Genomic DNA, 10,263 nt, shown 5'->3' on the forward strand with positions numbered 1-10,263 from the left:
TCTTTCATTAAGATTGGGTGAATGGGGACTGCTGTTGAACAGTTTTGTTGTCCACTATACAGAACAGATGGAGTTTGCAGTTGTGTGTCACTTGTTTATTACATCCTCTTAAAATTAGTAGCTGTGTAACCAGATGGGTCTGGGAGCACAGCTGTGGATATAAGAAAATAAATGAAACCTGTCTGATGCTACCATGCCCTTTTGAGATGCCAAAGTGTTTCAACTGCAACAAAGAAAAAATTCACTTTCCTTTGATATTATGTTGGTATATTAGATTTAAAAAATGAAATCTTACAAAAATTTTTGACACTGAGTTTTTCAACCTCTTTGTTTTTATTAATATTTATTTTCATAATTTGGACATCTAAATAAATATAATTGTGAAACTAAAATCTGTATAAAATATCTATTTATAAATTCAACATTCATGTAAAAATTCCATGTTGATTATAAGCCAAATTCATTTTAATGCTTTTAAAGTTTATTATTACTGACTTTACCTTCTTGTGAAATGTAAACTACATTCCTGTAAATGCAAATAAATTGCTTCTCTGTAAAACAGTGCCAGGTAAAGGGCATAATACACAGTAGAAATTAGAATATAGTATTAGGCCCTTTAGGATACTGAACTGGCACTCTATTTGCTTCTTTTTTTTTTTTTTTTTTTTTTTTTGATATGGCCAAATGATATGTTAATGTTAAGAAAGTTCTGGAAGGTATACACACCGAGAGATATATACATACACATACTTTTTGAGAGATAATATGATTTTTATAATATATGAGTAACATTATTTCAATATAGTTGATTAATTTAATCCACATCACATCACAAATGAAAAATCTGGACCCATCCTTCACAGTTGTGATAAACTGTACTGTAATATAATCTAGAAACAACTGTTTCTTTACAATGAAAAGGAATGGTAATCTAAAAAAAAAAAACTGTGCCCAAATGCTATCATTAATACTGAATGTATTGAAGCCACAAATAAAGTTAAACACACTCAAATAGAAAACAGATCAACTGTGTAGATACAAACTGCATTGCTTGTATTGAACATCCTGATATCCCAACTATAAAAATATATTAAAATGATACATTTTTAATGTTACTATTAGGAAAAAACAAAGTAGCTAGACATAATAATACCAATGACTCACCCACTAATGTATTTGCCATTTCATTGGGACTTGCCAAGTACAAAACAAGTTTCTTAATGGCAAAAAATGGTAAAAAGGATATGATTACTAGATTCAAATTATTCATTCTAGACCATGGAATAATATGGTTATTTTATCTGGTGAAACTAATAACATTAACCAATCTTTTTTCATCAATTTCAAGTCTACTTTTTTTTTTCTTCCCAGGAAGTTGGCCTTGTACTTGCGGCTATATTGGCACTACTACTGGCTTTCTATGCTTTCTTTTATCTCAGACTCACCACAGATGTTGACCCTGATCTGGACCAAGATGAAGATTAGCTAAGCAGGAATCAATGCATGAAAGAGAAATAACTTTATGAAAGCACCCTTTGGGACCAAAACTTTCAATACTGAAACTGTAACATCTTTAATTCTTTCTGCTAATATTTTCAGTTTGCAGACATATGCTTTTAAATAGTTGCATAGGATATCAAGAAAAGAACCTTACCTAGCAATGCAGTATAGTATGTGCTGCTAGATACTTTTATATATATTTCTGCTTTGACAGCCACCCTATACATGATACATTTAGATGAAATGGAAACCAGATCCTAAATTTTTCAAATGTCATTGCCAATTTATGTGTATAATTCCATCATTTCCAGATTACTAAGCCTGTTTTTGTTCTATATACATCATAATTTAGTATATATTCTTATTTACAGAAACATACTCAAATCACATTCAGAAAGAACAAAAAGTCATGGGAAATTTTTTATTTTATGACAAAGCCCTGCTCTCTTTCTGGAAGTATTTTATATCATTAGAGAGACTATCTGCACATACATCTACAGTAATCTTTTTCCTTCTTTGCCAACTGTTCATTGCACATGTGCTCCATCAGAAATGGCACCTGGATGACAGAAGCTCAAAGAGTCACATATGTCTCTAAAATAGAGTTCTTTTCCTCTTGGGCTGTCTGAACTGGTGTAAATAGAAAGTTCAGTTGATCTTGGTTTTAATTAACTTATTACTCTATTAATATAACCTTGGAATTCTATTTTAATTATGTTGTTCTGGCTGCTTGTAGTATCAGTTTGCCCCTCTTGTTAAGGAGATATGTAACAATCTGTCATTTAATTGTGCTGTCTTTTTCACATAACAGTAATAGCAAAAATCCTACCTACTCAGAATCATCTTCTTAGGTTGTCTCCTAAATCTGAACAATACAGTGGTTTTATAAAATTACATTTTGTCTCTTGAGAGTTAATCAATTAGAACTCTTTAGGGAGAAAATAAATAATAGAAGAAAATATATGCCTCATATTACTTTCATATGCAATTTTCTGTTTATATAATTTTTCAATGTATTTTGCATTTGTGGGAGCATAATGACCTGTACATTCAATATTTTACTGGTAATTCAATTTTAAATATGTTTTTACAACACGTGAACACATAAAGTGTAGAAAACTGGAAAATACATGTCCACAGAAAGAGTTATGAGCTACTACCTTATGGAAAGATGCAAAGAAAATGAAATTGCTGGAAACATGTGCACAAAATGTTTTATATTATATACATTGTATTTATGAAGAATAAATAAAATATTAAGATTGTTTTCCTACTAGCCGAGAGAATAAATCCTGGGAAATATCTGAGGAGTATGTAGGGCTTTATAAGTACTGCTTCTAAAAGATATTCTTTGATACTTTTGCAAAAAGTCGAATGTGACTGTGTAGCATTATGTTCTGTAGAATTTTTTTCAAGTAGCATAATATATTTCATTGGTGTGAAAACAGCCAAAGGTTCCAATATCCTCACAAATCATTTATGCCAAACATCTGAGGGCAAAATTTAGCCAGTGTTATTTACTAGATTCTTCCCTTTGAACTCACAAACTCAAGAGACAGACCAAGAGTTCTTATATACTCACCACAGCGGACCAATCCAAGTGGCATTTTTAGGAAAGGTTGCAGCATTTAATGCCATGTGGTATGTCTGTTCGTCAAGTGGGTGGCAAGGGAATATCCAAGCTGGCATTTTGGATATGATGGGCCTTTTACTTTCCTGAGTGACATGCCACATGTCAAGAAATACTGCTCCCCCCCCACTCCCATCACATTTACGTGAACAATTTTCATTTAGTTATTTCCCCTTCCATATGGTGTTAAAAACAGCCATATTAAATAAAGATTATTTCTGGTTTTCAGTGGTAATTTAAATTAGAGGATATGTAATAATTGCTTATTAGATACTTATCCAAATGAAATATAACAGAGTTTACAGTACTTAAAATAGGTGATTATGCTCTTGGAAATGTTTGAAAATTCATCATCCTGAAAAAAACTTTACCATTCAGTTTTACCCTTGAGGTGTTTTGGGGAAAAATGTTTTGATAGTAATAACTATTAATCTAAATATAGTATAATTATAGGCAAATTTCACTGCCTAGTTTTATTGATATCCTGAGTCTACAGCTAGTCCATTCGTATGACTGATTGATTTATGATAGCTCCAGAGAACCATAAATTTCAGAGGCTAAACTCTCTGATTTCAGTAAATAGCAGGTAAAGTGACACAATATATGTTTACACAACACTGTTCTCATGAAATGCAAATTTTACAAAACTCACATTAACTGGGAAGCAGCCAACCCTCTGTAGAGAAATCCCAGATTGGAAGTCTGGTTTGAATCTTTGAAGACAGAAAGGTGATATCCGGCCTGCTGTTTTAAAGGGACCACACTTTTGAATACCTACTGGTGTTTGGCATAAATCTGAGACTGGTACCAGACACAATGTTAGATGTGGGTATTTTCCCTCCAGTAATTCACTGCTCAGAGAAATTTGGAAGACAAAAACAGAAAAAAATCATAATGATTTTTTAAATGTTAGAATCTATTTGTTAACATACTCTGCAAAATAAATTTCAACTAATGCAATAGATTTAAAATATAGCCTATGGAATACTGTGATTGAAGTCTGAAGGCTTGCCAGTTCTTATTTTGCATGCAAGTTTAGATGGGGTAGACAATGTATAAAGTTATTTGAGATGAGATACAGTATTGTAAAAATATAAACTCATCTAGAATTTCTTTTAAAACAAGCAAAAGCCTATTTTAGTACAAATGTAGGGTGGGTAGTTGTTTTAAGGTGGCAAAATACTTCAAGATTTTCTATCTTTTCAATTTTTCATAAAGACAGAAGAAATACTTTCACCCTAACCAATGACTGTAAGATCTTGAGAGTATGTTCTTACTCATTTCTGTAATTGCAGTAGTGTAGTCATCTGCATATAAATTTAATAAACGCATGTTAAAATTTAAGTTGATGCCTTTTAGTCCTCTCAGAGTCTATCACAGTTCTTTGTGGAAAGTAGATTATCAAAAAATGTTTGAATTTAATAAATAAAACTTAAAAATCACAACATCAATCATCTCAGCATTTACCATTTATGGCCCTTGGTTGTACTGAGATACATATGTGTTTCACCCTGATTCTCTTTAAATCAAGACAACTATCGTTAAGGTCGCTATAAAATGGAAACATTACTCTTTTCTAGGAAATCAAATATGCTATTTTTCTCTTAGAATTTATTGAAAACTGTACTCAGTGTTTGAATTCAACTTAGCATGCATTTTCACTCCAAATGAAAATAGAACTCAATTTTCATTATAATATTTCTGTGACTACTAAAACACAATATATTCCAGACTTTAAAATTATATAGTCAAAGATAATTCAGTAGAGCAAATTGTGCTATACATGAGCCTCAGAAATAAACTTCTAGAAATTAAAGTTAGCCTATTTTAATGTATTTCACCCATAACATAATGTTGTTGAGCCAGAGACTACCTAAGATAATTTTGTATTCTCTCCTCACCAACAATTAGACTTCTTTACACTTACCTGGGGCTTCTCTGAGAGATTCCTAGCACTTCTCCCTTAGCAGCACTGCCTTCTTTTATTAGAATTGCTCCAATGCAGCCTGGATAGAATGCTGTTTGCTAGATTTTGTTCCACTTACACCATATTTAGAATCAGTGCAACCCACGGTTTAAAAAAAAAAAGTAGCAGATGAATTCAACCTATGGGAACATTCTTACCTTTTTGTTGATGTTTTAGCTGTAAAGGTAAGTACAGAGGGAACTGGGAGAGCCATGTAAGAACTATATCAGTATGGAAATATCCATAGTGGGTCAGTAATTGAGTTAAAACAATTGAACTGTAGCCGCATTCAGCGTAGTGCCTCCTTGTTATACAGTTTTTCTATCCCTAGCAACAGATATGTGATTCTTATTTCAAGAAAAATAAGATACGTTACATGCCAGAAGATTTTTTGATGACAGTACTCCCTCCTATTCTTCATTTTTTAAAACAACAACCAAATTGGTGGGGAGGCAGCCAAAATTTGAGGTACCAATGCCTCTCGAGCAGATGTCGCACCATTATTTTTTAGCTCGTTTAGATGAATAAACATGTTAAACTGTGAAGTATTACATTTTAGATTTTTTCATTAAAAAAAGAGACAATCTGTTTACTGTCCTAATTGAGACAACAATCCTTGTGGTTGCCAGTTTTGGCAGTCATAACAATGAACTATAAATATTTGGACCAATCAAGTAAATGGTGACTATAAAGGCTATAGCATGTGTAAAGTTCTGTTTTCACGGGCACCCATCTTAGTATGGCATTTTTTTCCCCCTGACTTCTTCAAATACAATTGTTTGTGTGAAACTTAAGTTTCATGGTAAGCCTAAAAGAAATTGATTTCAATATCTAATTTCTTTCTAGCTTATCATCCTTTTTAGTGTTCAACTATCCATCTGCTTGTAACAAATTGCTTCTGCAATTGCTCTATTGAATGTGACAAATTAGGTCTTCACTGGATTGCCTTCTAGGTATGTCCTAGGATAACACAAAATCCAGAGGGATTTTCTTTTCATGTTGACGTAGTGAGACTGAAGATATCTTGAAAGTCTCTTAAATTGCAGCAATTTTATTTCTAAAATATGATTTTATAAACAATGTTGGAAATAATTCTTGCTGTAGTGGCCATGAGATGGAGTTTATAATCTTAGTGCCTATTACGATGGTTTACATTAAACAACAGTGTGGAAGTTGATAAATTAAAGAGAAATAACCCATACATGAAAATCACTTATGATGCTGGCTCCCAAACATTTGTGATCCAGATAGGGAGTGCCCTTCTAGGTAGCTTAAGAGTGCTTTTGCTCCCTTCTCCAGCTCTTCAACTTCTACCCTATTTGACTTAGTTCTAAGTTCCAGGCAGCAGGCAGTCTCTCTTCTCTCAGTTTTTTTTATTTTTTATTTATTTATTTATTTATTTTTTTGAGCCTCACTTCTACTTTAATAGGTTAGCACTCTCTCCTGCTTAACTATGTGCTTACTGTGTTAACTGCCTCTACCCTTTTATTTAGACTCGTCATTGACCCTCACCTACTTTTTCCACTCTCTTACTTCTTGCTTGCTTTTTTATCACTAACCACATGTATTACACAAAAGTAGAGAGAATAATGTAATAATCTCAATCTACCCATTACCTAATTTCAATAATTATTAATATCTCCCCACTCTCTTACATATTTTCACCATTTTTATACTGAGGTATTTTAAAGCAGACTTCAGATATGATGTCATTTTAATGTATGCATCTTCAGTATGCATCTCTAACTGACAAGAATGTTGGGTTTTTTGTTTTTTGTTTTCTTTTGTTTTTATATTATTAGAAGTCTATTAGTAGAATTAAATACTTATTTCTTAATATAATCTAATACTGTCAATATTCAGATGTCCCTAATTGTTGCCAAGATGTCTATTTATAAGAGATTTTAAAATCAAGGTCCATGCTGAATTTGGTTGCATGTCCCTTAAATTTCTTTTATTCTGTAAAAAAATCATCCAGGCCATTGAATTGCTGAAGAAAACAGCAATTTTGTTTGTTATATCTCATTATCACCCGATAATGTGACATTAGGCTAGATTAGGTCCAGTTTTTTATGATTGTGGTTTGTTAGTTCTTAAGCTGCGAGTATTTCGTAGTACTTAATGAGTTAACATAATATTTGGTGGTCTCATTTGTGATGTTAGACTTATCAGTGAGTTGATGTGCTAATAATGTGATTTCCTGCAAAATAAGGTTTTTCATCAACATAATCTTTCCTGGATTCATTATCTCATTACGCATTGCAAAATGGTGATTTTCTGTCATTCCTTCAGCATTTATTAAGTGGAATTATTATTTTTTAAAATACTCTTCTTTATCAACTATTTGATCACCTGAAAATACAGCTTATACAGGAGAGGAAGGATAAATACTTGAGTCTTTCCCTTTATTAAATTTCAGAGTAATGAATTAGCACTCTCTAATGGTGGTCAATGAAGATTTGCCATTGTTATTGTTGTTGCTGCTTTTATTATTATAATCTAGTTATATATTTTATATATATGATGTGTTTCAGCCCATTGCCATCATCATTATTTTCAGTACTGAGATGAGAATTCAATTATTATGCTTAATATTAGAAGTATTCTCATTAAAATCACGACAGTTTAATGCTTTTACATTGTTTTACATTTTTCTGAAAGTGATAGCCAGTGTAATTCAGTTTTAAAACAGCAGGAATTAAAAAATGGCAAAAAATGGAAAAAACTAAAATTTTAACATTACATGGTTGACTAGAAAACTAAGAAAATATTGTATAAGATTTATATAACATGTTTCTTTAGATAATAAGTATGCAGTAATAGTTTTATTGTTCTCTATATAAACACAATAATTAGAATAATTAGTTAAATATCATAATAGAAAAACGTGTTTCGCCATTGCAATTAAAATTATGGACTATGTAGAAAAAATTAGCAGAAATGTATGAGCGTTCATTGAATAAAAAGCTCTACAAGATAACATAATGAATTTTAATTAAAAAGACACCAACTGTCTCCGTGGATGGAAGATTCAATATTGCACAAATATAAATTTTCCTTTATTTTGTAAACAGAAAAGGGAACCTTGATGTGCAATATATTAAAGTATATTATAAAGTTATAGTAACTAAAATAATGTCATAGTCAATGAAAAGTAGACAGATCAACAGAAAAAAATTCAGTTTCCAGAAACAGATCTAAATATAAATATTCAATTAATGCATTATATATGTCATGCAGATGGAAAGATAGATTATTAATTAAATGTATTGGAACAATTTAGTATCCTTCTAGAAATTAAAAGATGCTTATAGCGTGACTTAAAGCAGGCTGAATTCTGGTGGAATTTATGATTTCTATATAAAAAATAAGACCATAAAAGTATTAGAAGAAACTATAGGTAGACATTTTAGAATCTTTTGTAGGGAAATTATTTCTAGGCATTGATTCATGAGTTAGAAATCATAAAGGAAATACTGTTGGATTATAACACATTAAATTAAAATCTAACATGCAGCCTGGTACTCAGTGTTAATTAAAGATGTGAAGAAACAATCTCTTTCATTCACTGCTTGAGGGAATGATAATCTCACACACTTTCTGGAAGGCACTTATGTTTCAAAAGCTTTGAATTTCATATATACTTTAGAAATTCATCCATATATGACAATGACAGTAGTATGGAAAGATGTGTTAACCACATCACTGTTTGTGACCAAAAAAGTGAAAGTGATGCAAATGTCCAATTTAGGAGTAAGTGAAAAAGCAGTTATAAAATATTAAATGTGATGCAATTCTATTTTGTTTAAAGATACCTGTCTCTGTGTGTTTAACTTATGGGAGGACTAGAAGGAAAATGTTTTGTTGAGCTACAACTTGAGTCCATATACCTAGTAGATCTGCCTGCTAGTTTCTATTACATTCTTCTATATTCGTTTATTCAGTATTCACTCATTCATTCTATATTTATTTGTCTGATAACTTTTGCCCTTATTATATGCTAATATGTCATCTGCTACAATTCCACAGCAAAAGCACTATGGAAAAAGATGGGTCTGCTTTATTCACTGAGAAATTAAAGAACACTTCAAAAAGGGACTAATATTTGATTTTATTCATTGTTCATTCAAGAAATATACTTATTGAGCACTTGCTACATGCCAGTCACTGTCCTTTGTGCTTGCAACAAATCAATGAACCTTAAATGCAAAAACACAACCTACTCCTGTTCTTATGATGTCATCTTGAGAGATGGTGATTGTTTCATCAAATAGAAAAAAAAAAGAAAAAAAGGATGAGACAGTATTCCAAGTGAGGGAAAGCCATACTTGACTTTACTTATTTCACAATAATTATCCATTTATTTGTGTTATTCTCCCACTGGCCTCCAAGATCCTTAAGAAAGGAACTCTGGGTTTTACTCTGATATCAAACATTGTTCCAGACCCATAATAGGAACACATTAAATATTTTTGAATAACTAAGTACTATACTTCATTCCCTAGAATAGAGTTTCTTGATGTTGGCATTATTGGCATTTGGGGCCAGATAATTATTTCTTATGGGTGTCTGTCCTGTGCACTGTAGAATGTTTAGCTGCATCACTAGATGTTAGTATGCAGGTAGGTGCCAGCAGTACCTCTACCGCCTGTTATGAAAACCAAAGATGTTCCCAGACATTTTCAAATGTCTGTGGGGTCCAGAATCACCCCTATCTGTACTGTGGAGAACCACTGCCCTAGCACTATAAAAGTATGTATAAACTATAGAACAATTCCAGTGAATATAATGTGGAAATCAGGAAGAGTAGAATGAGACTTTATTTTTAGTTACTTTGCGTCTTTTATTAGAGGCATTGTATTTTATTTTTTGTCCAAGCACTCCTATTCCCATACTATTTGTTGATTCAATCCCTATACTAACTACCGTGCTTGTGAGAGATGGGGGACATCACATGTAACGATGAGAGATGTCTGCATTTAACCCACCTTGCTGGTCACATCCCTAGTGGTACTGCAGCTTTGTTTTGTTTTCAAAAGAAAGGAAGAAAGACTTTAAGATGTTGCTTTTATCAAAGAAATAAGCTAGTATTTTTTCAAGAAATTTTAGACACACTGTAAGACGAAACTCCTAATGCAGTTTTTTTTTTTTTTTTTTTTTTTTTTTT

The 10,263-nt window shown here is 31.8% G+C and overlaps 1 protein-coding gene across 6 annotated transcripts in view; it reads left to right on the forward strand.

Annotated features, from left to right (window-relative positions):
- Positions 1-4,584, forward strand: part of TRIQK (triple QxxK/R motif containing) — a 76,884-nt gene extending 72,300 nt beyond the window's left edge. For all 6 annotated transcript variants that reach the window (XM_017847358.1, XM_017847359.1, XM_017847360.1 and 3 more), the window contains one exon: positions 1,372-4,584. In XM_017847358.1, coding sequence (XP_017702847.1) covers positions 1,372-1,485 — 114 coding nt within the window. In that variant the 3' untranslated portion in view covers positions 1,486-4,584. The remainder of the gene's footprint in view (positions 1-1,371) is intronic.
- Positions 4,585-10,263: the final 5,679 nt, after the last annotated feature.

Source organism: Rhinopithecus bieti, unplaced genomic scaffold (genome assembly GCF_001698545.2).
Source record: "Rhinopithecus bieti isolate Rb0 unplaced genomic scaffold, ASM169854v2 scaffold_26532, whole genome shotgun sequence".
Lineage (NCBI taxonomy): Eukaryota > Metazoa > Chordata > Mammalia > Primates > Cercopithecidae > Rhinopithecus > Rhinopithecus bieti.